Source organism: Loxodonta africana, chromosome 17, assembly GCF_030014295.1.
Source record: "Loxodonta africana isolate mLoxAfr1 chromosome 17, mLoxAfr1.hap2, whole genome shotgun sequence".
NCBI lineage: Eukaryota > Metazoa > Chordata > Mammalia > Proboscidea > Elephantidae > Loxodonta > Loxodonta africana.
The window spans coordinates 62,643,226-62,662,406 of NC_087358.1; the positions used below are offsets into that span (position 1 = coordinate 62,643,226).

General features: G+C 39.3%; 1 protein-coding gene across 10 annotated transcripts in view; it reads right to left on the bottom strand.

The window, feature by feature from the left end:
* The window catches only part of ENOX1 (ecto-NOX disulfide-thiol exchanger 1), a 744,157-nt gene that overhangs the window by 637,405 nt on the left and 87,571 nt on the right, over nucleotides 1–19,181 (bottom strand). The window contains exon 1 of one of the 10 annotated variants that reach the window (XM_064270088.1): nucleotides 1,864–9,099. The exons of 6 other annotated variants lie outside the window; for them this stretch is intronic. In XM_064270088.1, coding sequence (XP_064126158.1) covers nucleotides 1,864–1,903 — 40 coding nt within the window. In that variant the 5' untranslated portion in view covers nucleotides 1,904–9,099. Of the gene's footprint in view, nucleotides 1–1,863; nucleotides 9,100–19,181 lie in introns of those variants that run through there. 3 more of the 10 variants (XM_064270087.1, XM_064270089.1, XM_064270091.1) reach the window with 3 other exon arrangements.

The window sequence follows — 19,181 nt, forward strand, 5'->3', positions numbered from 1 at the left end:
ACTAGGATGTAGAACATAAACTTTATGAACTATGTTATGCCAATTGACCGAGATGTCCCGTAAGACTACAGCCCCAAGCCTTCAAACCCAGTAAACCAATCCTGCAAAATGTTTGGTTATGTCTGGGAGGTATCTGTGACTGTCCCCCATTCATACATATGTATGAATATATGTGCAATGCTCATAAACATGTGTATAGATATGCCTACAAACACATCTATATATGCTCATGTATATACACACATAGACCTTCTTGTACATATATGTGCATACATGTCTAAGTATATAACTGCTCACATATATTTTGTGGTTATTGCTGTTGTTGCCAAATTATATTTGTCATAGCATCTATCATGGATTGAATTGTGTCCTCCCAAAAAATCTGTCAACTTGGCTAGGTCATGATTCCCTTGTATGATTGCATGATTGTCTACCATTTTATCATCCAATGTGATTTCCCTATGTGTTGTAAATCCCATCATAACGATATAATAAGATGGATTAGTGGCAGTTATATTGATGGGGTCTATAAGATAATGTCTTAAGCCAAACTCTTTTGAAATATAAAAGAGAGAAGCAAGCAGGGCGACATAGGAACCTCATACCACCAAGAAAGCAGCGCCAGGAGCAGAGCACATCCTTTGGAACTGAGGTTCCTGCCCTGACATGCTCCCAGACCAAGGGAAGGCTTATAACAAGGACATTCCTCCAGAGCCGACAGAGAGAGAAAGCCTTCCTGGGAGCTGGCGCCCTGAATTTGGACTTCTAGTCTACTGGACTCTGATGGAATAAACTTCTCTTTGTTAAAGCCATCCACTTGAGGTATTTCTGTTATTGCAGCACTACATGACTAGGATCTACCAATAATGTCCCTTATTCTTGTGTATTTCTTAGTGTCATCCTTCACCTTGGTTATGTTGTGCTCACTTTACCAACACTCAGTGTTGCCTTCCCATCACCCCAAAATAATACCCTGAAGTCTTCTTAAAACCAAACAATAATTTAACTGAACTAGTAAAAAAGGTCTGCCTTGAGTATTAGGCTCTTTTAAGAAGTATCTGTATGGGATCAAACTGACAACAGCAACTTGAAAGATTAGATAGGAACCCTAGGGGGTAGTGAGTTTATAGCAATGGGGAGGAAGAACTTAGAAAAGGAGTGTGAGAATGGCTGCACAACTCAAAGAATATAATTAGTACCACTGAATTGTACTTGAAAACTGTTGAACTGGTGTATACGTTTTGCTACGTATGTTCTCAACAACATCGAAAAAATAAATTTAAAAAAATCTCTCCTTTTTTTAGCATCAGTGACAAGACACCACCTTATATCTCCTTCCACTTCTCTGAACACTCCATTGTCCGCAGACTCATGCAACCTCACTGCCACTTCTCTCTCCCACGCCCAAAGCAGGCATAGTAAAGCAAGCACAAAACTCCTGTCCTCTCTGCAAGACATGCTCCTACACTTTGAGCAATGCAGTGCTCCAAGCAGCCACTGTTAATCAATATCAGTTGACAGACCTGACAAAATTCTGTCTGTCTTGCCTACAGCCTGCCCCCAAAGCCTGTAACTCCCTCCTGGTTATAAACTACTCAGGCAGTAAGCAGAGAAGGTAGGAGTGCAGGCCCCAGGGCCACTCGGCCTGGGGTCTAACACTGGCTCTACTACTAAGTAAGTACATGACCTTGGGCTTCTTATGTAACTATTCGGTGCATCGGTTTCCTCATCTGTAAAATGAAGACAAGACTTTTTTAAGGGTTAAATGTGATAACACACATGAAGCGCTTAAAGCAGTCTCTTCCACATAAGGAACAAAGTATAAATGCTAGATTTAATCATCACCATTTATTACTAACATACCAGTTCCTGTAGAGTTGATTTTGACACATGGAGGCCCCATGTGTGTCCAGAATAGAACTGTACTCCATGAAGTTTTCTATGTCTGATGTTTTGGAGGTAGATTGCCAGGCCTTTCTTCCAAAGTGCCTCTGGGTGGACTCACATCTTCAACCTTTCAGTTTACAGCTGAACATGTTAACTGTTTGCACCACCCTGGGATTCCTGCAGTACCATAAAAGCCCTGAATGGTAAGCAGGGGAATTCAGATATTTCATGGTTGACAGCTGTCTGTTGGCCCACTGTTGCCTCATTTATTGGTGAGGAAACGGCAGAAGGTTTGGAAGAAGATTGGTTTACTGAGTTATGTCATGTGTCTGGAACAAAATTGCCAAGTTTCCTTTGCTATCACTGTTACTCCAAGTGTCTCCACCTATCTAAGATCCTCTTAACATCAGGTAGAAATCTACAATGCTCAACAGTGCATTAAGCTAATAATCCTGTAGATTCTGCCTTATTTGATGACTTCTTGGGACATTTCTGCCTTCTTCCCCAAAAGACAAAACTGCCTTAAATGCCAGAACCAGAGACAGAGGGCCCCACCTGGGTTCAAGAAGACATATTCAAATCCTTTCTCCTTTTAATTTTTAATCCTTTGTTTGTTTTTTTTTTTTCAGGTAACAGTTTTATTAATAGAATTCACATATTCCATAAAACTTACCCTTTGAAAGTAGACAGTGCAGTGGTTTTCAGTATATTCACAGACTTAAGCAGCCATCACCACTGTCTAATCCCAGTATGCTTTCATCACCCCAAAAAGAAAACCCAAATTCATTTTTAAGTTTTATCCATGTTGTAGCATGTATCAGTACTTCATTTCTTTTTATAGCTGAATAACATTCTATTGTATGGATATGCCATATTTCATATATCCATTCATCAGTTCCTTTCCACTTTTTAGCTATTATGAACAATGATGCTATGAACATGCAGTTACAGGTTTTTGTGTGAACATTTATTTTCAATTCTCTTGGTTACATATACCTAGGAGCGGAACTGCTGGGTCATATGGTAACTCTACGTTTAACATTTTGAGGAACTGCCAAACTGTTTTTCAGAGTGGTTGCTCCATTTTCTTTGCTTTTTAAATTCTTTTGGCTCCTTCTGCATCTTCTTTCTGGTTGTTTCAGCTGGGAAAATAACTGGGATGGCTGTAAAGACATTTTCTAAAGAATGTGCAACTTTTAAGCAGTCAACGCAAACACAACCAGGTGGTTTAAGAGAGTTTTACAGTCACAGGAAGTGGTGCTGCAGGACACACAGACCAGATACCACACAGGCAGAGAAAAGACCCAAGGAGCTGCTCTGATAAAGATTACAGCCTAGGAAACCCTACAGGCCAGTTCTACTCTGTCTTATAGGGTCGCTATCCATTGGATCGACTTGACAGCACACAACAACAACATATATGTAACAAAAAATTTGCCACTTTCACACTTTTCACATGTACAATTCAGTGACACTATCACATTCACCGTGTTGTGCTGCCCTCACTACCATCCAGTTCCAAATTTTTCTATCACCCTCAACAGAAACTCAGTGGCACCCTAAGCTTTTGAAAATTTAAAAAATAACAATTTTTCACAAGAGAAAACTCACAAAAATGAAGAATTGTTTTTCCCCGTCCTATCTTATTATCTTATTGAGGCAAAAAGTAGAACAAAACAGAGATCATCTTAACACCAAGATCAAAAATAGAAATTTTCAATCAACACTGCACTTTTCACAAAATTATAACAGGCTGAAAACTGCCAGCAGCACACGTCAAGTCTTTTGCACACTTCACTGAAGATATATTTATTCACAACAAAATGTCTCCCGACGATCCTATTCTAGCAGGATCGTGAGTCATATATGCTGAGAAACTTTCCTCACAGTTTTAACCATTTGGGGGAAAAAATGCATCGCTTCCAGCCAGTACAATAATAGTAAAGAGGTTTTTGAGAAAAACAATTTCACAGTTTAAAAAGCAAGAATCACTTTGGCACCTTGAGGCCTCGCATCCAACATTTCAGATACAGAAGCCAGGAGCTCCTCCCTGTTCATTACTGTCTTATAACTTAGGAAGCAATCACATAATGACTCATTCCAGAACCTGTATGCACACTGGGACAAATCCCACAACCCCTGTAAAGGATAAAACATCCCAGTGGGTAATAAGTCAGCATGCTTGCTCAGCCTTCTGTGCAGCACCTCATGGAAGAGTCATTGTTCTTAGTTCCCGCCTAGTCAACTTCGACTCATGGCCACACCATGCACAACAGAACAAACTAATCCCAAGTCCTGTGAAGCCTTCGTGATCACTGAAATGCTGAAGTCAAATTCTGCAGCCACAGAGCACTGAGTGCCTTCCAGCCTGAGGGGCTCATCTTCCAGCACTGTATCAGACAGTGTTCCGTTGCGATGTGTGGGCTTTTCATTGGCTGATTTTTGGAAGTAGATCACCAGGCCTTTCTTCCTAGTCTGTCTTAGTCTGGAAGCTCTGCTGAAACCCGTCTATCACGGGTGATCCTGCTGGCATTTGAAATACTGATGGCATTGCTTCCAGCGTCATAGCAACATGCAAGCCACCATAGTAGGAGGAACTGGCAGACGAGATGGAAGAGCTTGGTGTCCCCTAATATCACATGGGGGTATCAGTTTAGTAATGACTTGAGGGAAGGATGCCACCTGTGAAATGATTGAAATGCTAAACAAATCACTTCATGTTTACACACAATGGTTTCTTGTTTAGCTTCTGATCTGGGGCTCTACAGAGGAACCATGAAGCCCTGGTGGCACAGTGGTTAAGCTTTTGGCTGCTAACCAAAAGGCTGACAGCTGGAATTCACCAGCCGCTCCTTGGAAACCCTATGGGGCAGTTCTACTCTGTCCTATGGGGTCCCTTTGAGTCCAATCAACTCCACAGCAACAGGTTCAGGTTAGAAGAACCAACCACAGTCTATTCCAGAGAAAAGTAGGAGAGAGAATTGTTTTCTCTCTGGCGGATAAGTGCCCCAGGGAAATTTCCCTTACAACAGCAATTGATAGAGGGAGATATTCACCAAGAGCTTTCTTAAAGTTACCCCTTTTCTGAATACTAAAGAACTATTTCAGATTTTTTGAGTGAGCTGAAAACCAGTTTCGAAAGATAAGATATTAAACCATTTCTATAGGGAATAAGAACACTGGAGATTATTTACTTTGCTATAATTACTCTGGCACTCTGGGAGATTAGCTTTCAAATGCTACTAGGTTTGCATACATAGAATTCAATAATGAAGAAAAATTAGTTCATGTTTTGAATATTCAGAGCTTGAAGTATGTATTACTGCTAAAAAGTGAATACTAGTTAATACCTGTGCAGAAAAGAATAATGAGCAAAACCATTAATTGCTCCTCATCTGCAGCTATTTCCCCCAAAATGATCATTTGTTTTTAAAAACCACTTTGATTCTTATTAGAGCCAATAGTAAATGAAAATGTATTTGTACATTTACTAATGAGTATGAATTTGATAAGTCTTAGATTTTAAGCAGGAAGTAAGGCAGTCAGCAATCTCATCTAGTAAGGCAGAAATTACAGCTAGTTTTTGAGACATAAATAATCTTTAGGAAGAGAAAAAAAATTAGGAAGAGATACATGGACTAAAAAGCAGTTCATTATTTACCGGGATATTTTCTCAGGCTTTCGAGTTATGTGTGTTGTGACTTTAGCTAGGGCAGAATTTATTATGAAAAGGCTCTCACAGCATGTCCAGCTTTCTAAGGTCTAGTCCATCCTCCTATTTATTATCTCTTAGGATACAGGGAACTTAGATTAAGTGGCAGTGTTTGTAGTCGTTTATTAAAACTTTTTATTTTGAAATAATTATCAATTAACCACTACGACACCAGGGCTCCAGCAATTCATAGGAAGTTGCAAAAATCATACACAGAGTCATCTGTACCCTTTACCTAACTTCTCCCAATGGCAGCATCTTAGGTAACACCAGTATAACATAAAATTCACGTAACCGCCATCACAATCAAAATACAAAACTATTCCATCCCATCAAGAAACTTCCTTATGCTACTCTCCCATCCTTTTCTGATCCTATGGCTTTCATTAATTTGTTCTCCATCTCCATAATTCTGTCATTTGGAAAATTTTAGAAACCATACACTATACGAAAATGAAAATCTGTACAACATGATAAATGGCGAAGAAACTGAAGTTGTCAAGGATTTCATTCTTCTTGAATCAACAATCGATGCCCATGGAAGTAGAAGTCAAGAAATCAAATGACATATTGCATTAGACAAAACTGCTGCAAAAGCCCTCTTAAAGATCTTAAAAAGCAAAAATATCACTCGGATGACTAAGGTGCGCCTGACCCAAGCCATTGTCTTCTCAAACACCTCATATGCATGCGAAATCTGAACAAGACTGAATAAGAAGCGATGCATCTGAATTATGGTGAGGGCAAACTATATTGAACACACCATGGACTGCCAGAAGAATGAACAAATTTGTCTCAGAAAAAGTACAGCCAGAATGCTCCTGAGAAGTGAGGATGGCAACACTTCGTCTCACTTACTTTGGGGACATGTTATCAGGAGGGACCAACACCTGGGAAAGAACATCAGGCTTGGTAAAGCAGAGAATCAGCAAAAAAGAGGGAGACCCTCAACAAGATGGACTGACAAAACGGTTACAATGGGCTCAAATATAGCAAGAATTGTGAGGATGATGCAGGACCAGGCAACATTTTGTTCTCTTACACACAGCCTCACTTGATGGCACCTAGCAACAACACAGCAATATACTACATAAACTTTTGTGATTGGCTTTTTTCACTCAACAAAATGCCCTTTAGAGCCATCAAAGTTATTGCATGTATCATTAGTTTGTATCCTTTTCAATGGTCTAAAATACTGCTTACCAGTTTTATCATCATACAGACTGACGGGATACGAGGTATAATGTTGGAGTTTTAAAGGATTGATAAGTAAACTCTTAAATTCTAAAACGAATAAAGAGCCAAATCAAGCAAGCAGATAAGGGATAAAAATAGCATTTTGCTTTTCAATCTGGAGTCCCCGGGTGGTGCCAAGAGTTAATGCATTCAGCTGCTAACCAAATGGTTGGAGGTTCAAATCCACACAGAGGTGCCTCAGAAGATAGGCCTGGTGATCTACTTCCAAAAACCAGTCATTGAAAACCCTATGAAGGACAGTTCTACTCTGACATACATGGGGTCACCATGAGTAGAAGAGCTGGCTGTTCCATCTGGTTGGTGACTATGCTTTATATTTGCTGCCAAAAGTGTTGGCTAATACTCTACTGCAAGCATAAACTTATCCACTGGCATAGCTAGAACTGCAGGCAGGAAGATGTGAAAATTCAGCACATGCTGAGTTCTAAACTCACATCTCACTATGAAGAGAGTTAAGTGAGGAGGCATAGAGAAAAGGTTAGTGTTTGTCCCATATACTTCCTTCCTTGGGAGCTATGTACAAATTCTCTTCTATAGAAATGCAAGGAGTATGAATAAGTGTTCCATCTAAAAATCTAGCTTTTTTTTTAAAATCCCATTTCCTTTATTTGTTTTTTATTTACTCCATTCACTTTTGGGTAACCAGAAATGTAGCTATCTCCCCTCAGTGGAGATCACTGCTTATCAGGACCATACATCCAGCCAGCTTCAAGCTGTATTCTTTTAGGCTTCTCTGGAAATGCAGACATCTATCTCCCTTTCTATTGTCGGAAGTCCCAATGATGAATCTATTTGTACCTTGGTTCTGTAGAATATTTCAACAATATTTCTTGGTAGTAGATTTTTACTTAGTAGCAAAAAGCTCATCGCAAAATATACAGTAAACAGGTGATTTGCTGGGGGTTAAGGAAACTTATCCTAAATTCCAACTGAAGACTATTAACTGTTTTAATATACACTCAAAAAGGAATCTCTGACTATAAAAAGTACACTTTTTTTTTATCAGTTCTATGTCAGCTTCTCAGTTTTACATTTTAAAAATGACCCTGTGTCTAATGGAATATGTTTAATTAAGAAACAACATTATATAGATTTATGGCAAAACAGTAAGCTAGAATCAACTCTTGCATCCCTTACAAATGCTCAACCCCAAAGAAAATATCCTCGATAAGAAAAAAAAAAAAAAAGGCAGGGGAGAGGGAGATCCAAGAAAAAAGAAATCCATAAAAGGGATATCTAAAACCTACAACCTGCATATAAGTACTTGGATGATCATTTAAATTGTGCATATTGAGGGCCACACTCCAGTGAGCACAAGAGAAAACTAACTAATGGAAGAGCTGAAAGAACCAAGCACAGATTTCAGCAGTTACCATCTCAGGGAATCTGAATTTGCTGTGCAAATCCTTACAAGTTAGCTGGGACTTAAGATACATCTTGAACTGCAGTGGGCAACTGTGCTGCAGTGACACTGCAGAAGGGTCACAATTTAGAAGGAAATATTTTGTTGTAAGACTATTGCCCTTAGAAGTAAGGGCAAAGCCAATGTGAACGTACCCTACCCTAACAAAGGCTAATACCAAGCCTCCCCAGGTTTAAGGTGATCTACAGTAATATAATTGCCTGTTACAACTAAATAGTGTAGTATTCAGAGGAAAGTAACATAATGCTAAGTATCTATAACATATCCACAGTATCAGGATGCAATAAAAATTCACTAAATATGAAAAGAAATAACAAAATCTAACATATACTCAGGAGAAAACCCAGGTAACAGAAATAGCCCTGATGTGAGAATTACCAAAGAATTTAAGATATAATAAAGATGTTACAGAGTCTACAATTAAATTTGGACCAAAAAGATCACTAAATGGGGAGCTTCAGGAAAAATACAGAAACTGTAAAAAAGGATAACATGGAAATTCTAAACTGAAAAATATAGTATCTGAAATTTAAAAAAATCAATGGGTGGGATTAACAGCAGATGAACCACAAGACTGGATCAGTGAAGCTGAAGGGAGATCAACAGAAATCATCCAAACTGAAGCACATATACAAACAAATAAGTACATTAGATTTTTAATGTAATAGAGTCTCAATAAATGCAAGTACTTTGCAAGAGGTCTAACATGCTTGTAATTAAAACCCTGGAGGATAAGAGGAACTGACTGGAACAAACAAAAAACTTTAAAAATTGGCTAAAAATTTTATAAATGTTATCAAAAACAACCACCAAAAATTCAGAATAAATAAAAATAAAACCATGCCCAGGAAAATCATAGTCAAACTGCTAAAAAGATAAAGAAAAAAAAAAAGTTTATATAAATGTTGACTGTTTTTTATCTCTTTTTTTCATACACATATATATATATAGAGAGAGACAGACATATGTATTTATACATCAAGTGCTTAACCACTGGGCCACGAGATCTCTTATGAGAGATCTGGTTGCATAGTGGTTACACATTTGACTGCTAGCCAAAAGGTCGGCAGTCTGCTTCCATAAAGATTACAGCCTTGGAAACCCTAAAGGGCTGTTCTACACTCCTACAGGATCACTATGAGTCAGAATCAACTCACTAGCTGGGGATATAGATACATACATGCGCACAGAATAAGAAGAATGACAGCTAACCTATAATCAGAAACAATGAAGGCTAGGAGACAATGGATTATCTTTTAACTGTTGAAGTATTAACCCACAACTCTATATCTGGCAAAAATAAATTTCAAAAATGAAGGCAAAATGAAGACATGTTCAGATAAACACAAGCCATTGCCATCAAGTCCATGTTACAAGAAATGCTAAAGGAAATTTTTAAGGCTGAAAAGGGATGATACCCAATGGATATTGGGATCTATAGGAAAGTATAAAGGGAAAATGGAAATGATAAATATATGGGTAAAAACAGAACACTACCTCTTTTCTTCAATTTTTATTGAGTTGACTAATGCAAAATCAATAGTAAAATACTGTGAGACTTATTACATTATGTATGTAGAATAAAAATATAAGACCTAAATTAATAAAACAAAGGAAAGGAAGGATGAAAACAGAAGTGCGTTATTGCACATTCTTCCATCATATGCAAAGTTGTATACATCAATTCAAGGTAGTTTTAACAACATAAGGCTACATATTGTAGTCTCCAGAAACAATTTTTTTAGCAACCATTAAAAAATGATATAAGAGATATAGGTAAAAGATCAAATAGAGGATTGTTATGAACTGAATTGTGTCCCCCCAAAACATAAATTGAAGTCCTAATTCCTAGTACCTGTGAACATGACTTTGTTTGTAAATACAGTCTTTGAAGATGTTAGCAACTAAGGTAGCATGAGGTCATAACAAAATCCAATCCGAGTGCCGAACTTTTATAAAAGAGAAGAACACAGAGAGACACACAGAGGAAAGGCAGACAGCTATCTGACAGTAGAGTTGAGCTGCAGCAACAAGCCAAGGAACACCTGGGGCTACCAGAAGCTTGGAGAGACAAGAAAGGGTCTTCCCCTAGAGTCCTGGGAGAGAACGTGGTCCTACCAACACCGACAATTTGGACTACAGGTCTCCAGAACTGTCAAACAATAAATTCAGGTTCTTATAATGTTCTCCATTTGTGGTACTTTGTTTTGGCAGCCCTAGGAGGCTAATACATGGATACAAGATAGAATACTAAAAATATTCAACTAATCCAAAGAAGACAAGAATGGACAAAGAAACATAAAACAGAAAGAACAATAGAAATCAAATAGCAAGATTTCACACTTAAACACAAATAATTCAATAATCACATTAAATTACTCAGAATAACCACTCCAATTGCAAGGCAGAGCTTGGAGCACTCTATAAAAAAAGATGGGCTTTACATACAAAGACACAGACAAGTTGAGAGAAAAAGAACGGAAAAATATACATCATGTTTATACCACACAGAAGAATGCTAGTTGGCTATATTAATACCAAATGAAGTAGACTTCTAGCCAATGGATGCTACCAGAGAAAATGAGTGTTATTTCAAAACGATACAGGGGCATTGCTATAGATAGATCATTTCATTAATAAAGCAAAACAGTTCAAAATATGTATGCACCTTAAAAGAATATACAGGAAAAGAGGGAAAGGTGATCGACATATTTGATAAGAACATGTAACAAACAGTTCTTAAACCTGATACGAATGATGCAAGAAAATTTCACTTACCAACATATATTCAAATATTCTAAAGCAAACCATAGCCAATCAAATCCAACAAAGTATTAAAATAATAATATAACAATAATAACACATCACAGAGTTTATCCTGATAATTCAAGGATATCTCAGTATGAGAAAATCTATTGACATAATCCAGCCTATAACAGATTTTTTTTAATCACATGGTTATTTCAATAAATGCACAAACAGCATTTGAAAAGGTTTTAAAACAACTCATGTTAAAAATTCTCAGACTAATAAGAATGAAGGTAACAAGATAAGGCCAAAGTCTAGAGCAAGCACCATAATTAACTGAAACGGTTTAGACACATGGTGCTACCTGCCATCACTGTGGTGGCTTGTATGTTGCTATGATACTGGAAGTTATGTAACTGGTATTTCAAATACCAGCAGGGTGAACCATGATGGACAGGTTTCAGTGGCGCTTCCAGATTAAGGAAGAAAGGCCTGGTGACCTATTTCCAAAAATTAGCCAATGCATCTCTTGTCTGGAGGGGACATGGGAGGGTAGAGGGGGTTAGAAACTGGCAAAATGGTTACGAAAGGAGAGGCTGGAAGGAGGGATCAGAATGACTCATTAGGGGGAGAGTAAGTGGGAGTATGTAGTAAGGTGTATATAAGTTTATATGTGAGAGACTGACTTGATTTGTAAACTTTCACTTAAAGCACAAGAAAATTAAAAAAAAAAAAAATTGGCCAATGAAAACCTTATGGATCACAACAGAATACTGTCCGCAACAGTGCTGGAAGACGAGACCCCTAGGTTGGAAGCACTCCACAAGAGCCACAATCATGGACTCAAACATAGCAACAATCATGAAGATGGCGCAGGACCGAGTAACGTTCATTCTGTTGTACACGGGGTCACCAAGAATCAGGGTCAACTCGATACCAAGTAACAGTAACAACAATGACTGAAAGAGGAAAGAAAAAACTGACAGGAAAATTAACAAAATTAATAGATAAATAGAAAATGTGGCCATCAACAACAAAATAAACAGAATCAATAGATTCAAAATAGAAAGAAATTTGAGCAAGGGGATTGGATTCAAGATCAGCTTAGAAAAATCCGTAATGCTGTCTACAAGAGCAATAACCAACCAGAAAATAACATTCACAATAAAGCAAATATCTTGAAATTAACTTAAATAAGAATACACAAGACCTCTGTGGAGAAACTTTAAAACTATGTTAAGATCTGATATCATGAAAACTATGAATGAAAGGAGAAATAGTCTGTGCACATGAAAAAAAAATAAACTGTCAGCCTTTGATTTATTTTTTCTAGCCCTGGTGGTGAAGTGGTTAAGAGTTCAGGCTGCTAACCAACAGGTCGGCAGTTTAAATCCATCAGCTGCTCCTTGGGAATGCTATGGGGCAGTTCTACCCTGCCTTATAGGGTTGCTATGCATCAGAATCAACTGGAAGGCACACAACAACCGCCACTACCCTATTCCAGCTCGCCACAGGATGAGGGTGGCGGATGGGGAGCGACTTATCCCCTGAAGGCTCAGGGCCTAATTCCAAGCTGTTCTTCATATAAAACAACTAACATTTAAGTTCCCCCTGGCCACCCTCCCTGAAGGTCTGGAGTTAGCCACCTTTCTGGACACAAAGCAACCTGTGAGAGCCAAAACTCAAAGGGACTGCCTTGTTTTTCTGGGTCTCAAAAGTTTTCTCCCTTTGACAGGGTACAGTCTTACCACTTTTCCATCATTCCATCATTCCATTTTAGTGGAAAATATTTTAGTTTTCCTTCTCTGACAGGTTTCCGCCTTAGACAGGCTCCCACTTTCCCAGGTTTTGCTATATTGGTTTCTATAAAGATTCCTAAGCTTCTGCGTATTAGAAGTCAGATGTCCCACAGCAATGATAACTGTCATGTTCCATATTTCCCACTGAGTTAATACCTCTCCACACCCAGCCACAGGTATACACAGAAGCACACACTCATTCACGCACACATGCACACGTATGTACTGGCACTCGTGTTCAGGGCTCAGATGTGGGCTTCAATTTCTGTGATTCTGTCTTGCTCTAGCCTGCCTCTCTGCCTGGGAGCTGAAGCTGAGGCTGAACCTCAACGCAGTAACTGGGCACAGACAGCTCCCCTGAGTCCTCACTGACCCAGTGGTCATGACACAGTGGCTGGGGAGCTGGGGCATAAGGAGAAGATCCCAGGGAACAGGAGTGGCAACTGGAAATGCACCAACAGACAAGGCACCCAATTGAACCCTCACCTCAACAGAAGAAATCCAAAGTAGAAACCACCAGAGAGCCCAAATGCAGCTTAACGAGTGCACCGAGTACAGACAGCCTCCGAGTGTGCACTGAAGCAGCCAGCGCCCTGAGAGGACTGGCCAGAATCCTGAAAGGGCTTGCCACACTCTTTGACCACAGAGCCCACCACCTCATGGACCATCCTACCTCCCAACTCCTGCCCTGCTCAGATGAATGAGTCTCTTGTCTCAGGCCACTGGAGAAAGTGTCAGAGTTTACATCCTATCTCCCAGACATGATAAAGACAACTTTTCTAAACCCTAAATAATCTATAGCATGTTCACCTAATCCTCTCTTCAAGCACATGTTTGAAACAAATTCAAGATTTATATCTCCAACTGTAATCATTCTAAAAGCAAGACAGAGAATTAATAGTGTTTCATTTTGGGGGGAAATTGTCTAAAGTTAATATAAATTACTTACATTATTATTGGAAAATCACATATATAAATCTGATGTTTCTCTGAGGACTGTGTTTGCAGATTTATGGGTCCTATGCAATATAAATGAGAATAAGGAAGCAGCCATCTTATGCAATTATTCTCATGCCACACAGAGCCAATGTTCTATAATCCCCCTGCATTCTCCTTGCTCAGGCCACCCTAGATTCCTGCTACTCCGTGAGCCTATCAGGTCTATACTTCTATGTCTCCAGGCCTTAGCTCGAGATTTCCCTCAGACAGCAGCACTTTCAATGTCTCTTTTTATCAACTTTCTCCCTCAACTGCTACTCAAGTGTCGCCTTCTCCTGAGACCTTCCCCAGTTTTCTGACATGCCCAAACCCTTCGAGCTGACTCAGTTACAGCTAAGCTTCCATTTGCCTTGCATTAGATTTATCTGTTTCTCCCCTAGGCAGGACTGGCTTTATAATAACACAACCTGTGCAGTCACACAGAACCCCACTCTCAGAAGGGCCCCATGCTCAGTGTGATGTTTAATGTTACATGTAACTTGGTAGGCTAAGATTCTCAGAGGTTTGGCAGACACTGGACTGGCAGACAGTAGACTGGTTGCTCTTCCATAATGTAATATAATGTAATTACATTCCATGATGTAATCTGAAGCGATCAATCACTAGAAAGGGGTATTTCGTTGGGAGTGTGGCCTGCCTCTGATATATAAATGGATGTTCTGGCAAAGCTTGTCACCTGGCCTTCAGTTCCTGGGACGGTAAGCCTCTGCAATCCTGTGAGCCAGCTAGGTCTCCAGCCTGCTGCCTGAACTATGGATTTAAGAATTGCCAGCCCCCACAATTGTGTGAGCCATTTCCTTGAAGTAAGTCCTTCTTTCTATACCTGTATCTGTATACATATGTCTCAGTGGTTTTGCCCGTCTGAAGAACCCAGACTAAGATACTTCGTTTAATGCTCTGCTGTTGCCATCTTGAAACTCTTAGGAATTTCATCTTTGAACCTGTGTTTTTTAATTGAATTCTGATGGAACAATGGAGCAGGTGCACAGGCAGAGGAGTACATGCAATATGTGTGTTCACCGATCTTTTCCGATTCATTTGAGTACGGCTTTCTTGATGACCCATGAGGACAGAATCCAGCACACCCACCATGTATGGGAATGAAGCAAGACTCAAAGCAGGTACAAGGTAAGCATGTTACATTTACAACTGGATAGTGAGCAAGCAGGGGCACTGATAGCCCCAGGAGGCCATGCTTTCCATTTGGACCAGAACTTGACTCAAATGCAGAAAGACAACCGTGTTCTAAAATCACACACAACCAAGGGACCCTACCACGTCCTTTGTACTTCTGTTACTTTCAAGTATTTTTGTGAGGTGCCATCGACTTGCTCCCACTCATAGTGACCTTACGTATAGCAAAATAAAAAGATACCCAGTCCTGTGCCATCTTATGCTGAAAATGATGACACTGAAGGAAAGGGAAAAGCCAGGGCAACCCACAGTTCCTTTTCCTTTCAGTCATTCCTTATTCATCTGTAGACTAAAGATAGAGAATGTTGATAGAATGTGTGCACACCAAAAAGTGAAATCAAAACAGCTAAGTTCACTTTAGGCAGTGTTTCCACTATTCTGATAAGAACAAAATACATTAGAATTGTGCAATTTTGATGATTCTACATACAAGTTTAATGCCCTTACATTTAAGGATGGCATTGCACAATATAAGGATAAATGGTAAAGTTCATGCTAATAATTTAAAACTTTAATTATCCTTTATTTAGGATGACATTGAATAGCAAATAAAAATCACCATGAGTTGAGAGAGAAATCACAGAACAAACGAAAAAACTTTATATGTTACTACTTTTAAAGGTACGTTTTCCCTTTTGAACAAGGGGCCTCGCATTTTCATTTGGCACTGGGCCCTGAACTGATCTCCTAGAGAGCTCAGACTCTGTCTTATTTATGGCTGTGTGACTGCAGCCCCAAGGCTAATACTTCGTGTTCATTCAGTACGCAGTAAACACTTGTTAAATACATAATGTGGTAGAAATAGTAATCAACAAAAATTTATAAGGTCCCAAATGAAGAAGACAGTAATCCCACTCTTCTCTGTGCTAGGCAAACCATACCTGGGATACTATGCTCCAATCCTCGTTCCATATTTGAGAAGGGATGTACAGAAGAATTCACCAAAAGGTACTAGGTTCGAATTATTTCTGGCAACTTAGCTACATAACCAAACAGAAGATAATTAACCTTTGTGAGCCTCAGTTTTTTTTTTTCCTTTCACAAAACAGAGGTAACATGGTGTTAAAAAAAAGGTAACGTATATAGAAAGCATTTTGCAAATTTAATGCTTTATACAAATGCTAGTTGTTATTACTAACTAGAAGGTTGTCTATAAGAGATTGACCAGAATGGTGGGCTGCCATAAAACCAGGTCCTTAGGAAGCAGAGAAGACCTAAGAGGAGTACAGCAGCCTCCTTCTAACAGTGGAATGTCACAGAGAAAGTAGAATAAAGTTTAATTGTGATCTGTAAGAGCAGAGTAGGGCCTACTGGGAAGAAATTTTCAAGAAGGGAGAAAACCAACATAAGAATTTTCTAAGATGCCATCGTGGCCCTGCCTAGGAACTTAGAAAGTCCCCTGACCCTTGAGAAAGCAGAGGAGTGGTTGACAAGGTTCTAAGAAACAAGGAACATCAGGTAAGGCTGGACGTAAAATAATGACCATAATGATGATGGAAGATATTGTTCCTCGGTGCATCCTAAATGTCAAACACTATGAGAGGCACTTTAGGTATCTTATTAAATCATAACACAAACCCATGAGCTATGTAATATTTCTCTTATTATTACTCAAAGGCTAAAGAAGGAAGGTTAGGTAATGCATCCAGGCTCACAAAACTAATATGTTCATGAAACCAGCCACTTTCCACCAAATTCTATTCACACTCCAAGATTCAGAAATATTGGACACTTGCCCAAATCCTAAAGGAAATAAAAATGATACAAATCCCATTTCCAAATGTAAAAGAATCTCCATATTGCACCCTCAGCCTATTTCAGTTTCATACAATCATGACACTATTCACCTGAATCATTATGAAGAAACCTAAAAGATGTGCTAAACCTGTTAATTAATTGTTGTTGTTAGTTGCCCTCCAGTCAGGTTTGACTCATGGTGACCACAGATACAACAGAATGAAATGTCCAGTCCTGCACCATCCTCACAGTCGCTGGTATATTCCAATCCATTGTTGCGGTCACTGTGTTTTGAGTGTCTTCCAATCTAAGGAGCTCATCTTCCAGCACTATATCAGACAATAATATTCTCTCGTAATCCATAGGGTTTTCACTGGCTAATTCTTAGAAGTAGATTGCCAGGGCTTTCTTCCTAGTCTGTCTTATTCTGGAAGCTTCACTGAAACCTGCCTATCATGGGTGACACTGATAGTGTTTGAAATATCGATGGCATACCTTCCAGCATCACAGCAACACACGAGCCACCACAGAGGGGAATTACATCACTATAAAGCAGAGCTTTTAAAATATATATATATTCAAGGAGTCAAAAGGTTTTATTGACACAGGTGCTGAGTTTCCAGCCTGCCCCAAATGGCTCCCTCTCCCTGAAGAAAGATTCAGGTTCTAGAAATCTCTCTCTCTGCAGAAGATCCCTGCCTTGGCAGAGCAAATGAGAGCCTGACTCTGCCAAACAGCAGCTTTGTCCCATTTTAGGGTAGGTTTTATAGTTTTTTTTTTACTCAAAAATCTTGAATATCAAAGGAAGCCATATTTGGGCACTTGGTAGTTTACCAAAACCAAAAAAACCAAACTCGGTGCTGTCGAGTCAATTCAGACTCATAGCAACCCTATATGGCAGAGTAGAGCTGCCCCACAGCATTTTCAAAGAGCGGCTGATGGATTTGAACTGCCGACCTTTTAGTTAGCAGCCTAGCTCTTAACCACTATGCCACCAGGGCTCCTTTGGTAGTATAAAAAAAAAATAGCAGGTGTGAAATTATCTCTCGGTGGGACACAGTTCACTCTTCATAGCTTGTCTCCTACCAGTCAAGCCAAGAACATGATAGAAAACAAGGTCTACAAAAGCAAAGCTAGGACACTCATTTAAGCTCTTTTATTATCAAAAAACTAATCAGGAGTCTTGGAAGTGCTCTGGATTCTACCTGTTTGGATTGTTTTGAAAATGACATCACCACAAATTTCAACTGCAAATTAAGACTTGGAAGGCAGCCGGCTCTATCTGCTATTCCTAAAAGCACTTCAAACTCTTAATCTTCTTATATTCATTTCAACTAAGTAACAAAGCACTTTGTGAGTACAAATGCATTTTAACACACTTTTGCAAAAGGAAAAGGCAAGACAAAGTGAGAGTCAGTGAAGACACTCAAAATTAGAAGTGAGTAAAGGTATAAATGGGATCCAAGACCCTTTCTGCCCAGGAGTAGCTGTCCTCCAAACTTGTGACAGTATCTGAAGCATCTATACCAATGCCTGAAAATATATATACAGAAAGAAAGAAATGGACCAAACCCTCGAGCTACAAGTACAAAAAAAGAAAATTAAACTCCTGAATGTTTCATTAAGATAAAAATGTCCAAATATAAGCTTTGTTTCTGAAACCAGTTATTCTGGGCTATCTGATCAGTGGTACGACACCTTATCTTTTCACATCACTTGAGTAGTTTTTATATTTGAAACCACATTATATATTGCACTCTAATACCTATCTGCTTCAAACACAGTACAAAAATACCTATACAGCATAAATCACACATGACATCACATTAGGTCTTTTAAATAATGTTGTGAACACCAGGAAAAGATTCTGGGGGTTCATTTTTCACGTTCTTTTTGTGACTGCCCAAATGGAAGTGCCGGCTTTGCCTTTGTTTCACCAGTTACTTTCAGTTAAATAAGTCAGAAGTATACTAAGAACTTCCCCTGCATGAGGGGCAGCACCGGCTTCTGCATGAGTGGGAGTGGTGCATCTCTCCTCCCCAGTAGCTCATGTGCCAAGTTACATGTACGCACTCTACCCCTTCCGTGTCTCACGCCTTACTTCTTCTGTCCACCATCTGGCATCTCTATTCCACCAATGCCTGCAACGTGCGGACGGAAAGGACCAGGGAGGGAATTCCCATAGCAGAGCACTATCATACCCTATTGTTTGTATAAGGATTATTTTATTCATTTTCTTTGATCTCCACTGCCTAGCACAATAGCAAACAAGAACAACAAAAGATCAGTTGTTATTGAGTCGATTCTGACTCATGGCAGCCCCATGTGCGTCACAGTAGAACTGTGCTCCACAGGGTTTCAATGGCAGATTTTTTTCAGACGCAAACCACCAGGCCTTTCTTCCAAGGTGCCTCTGGGTGGAATC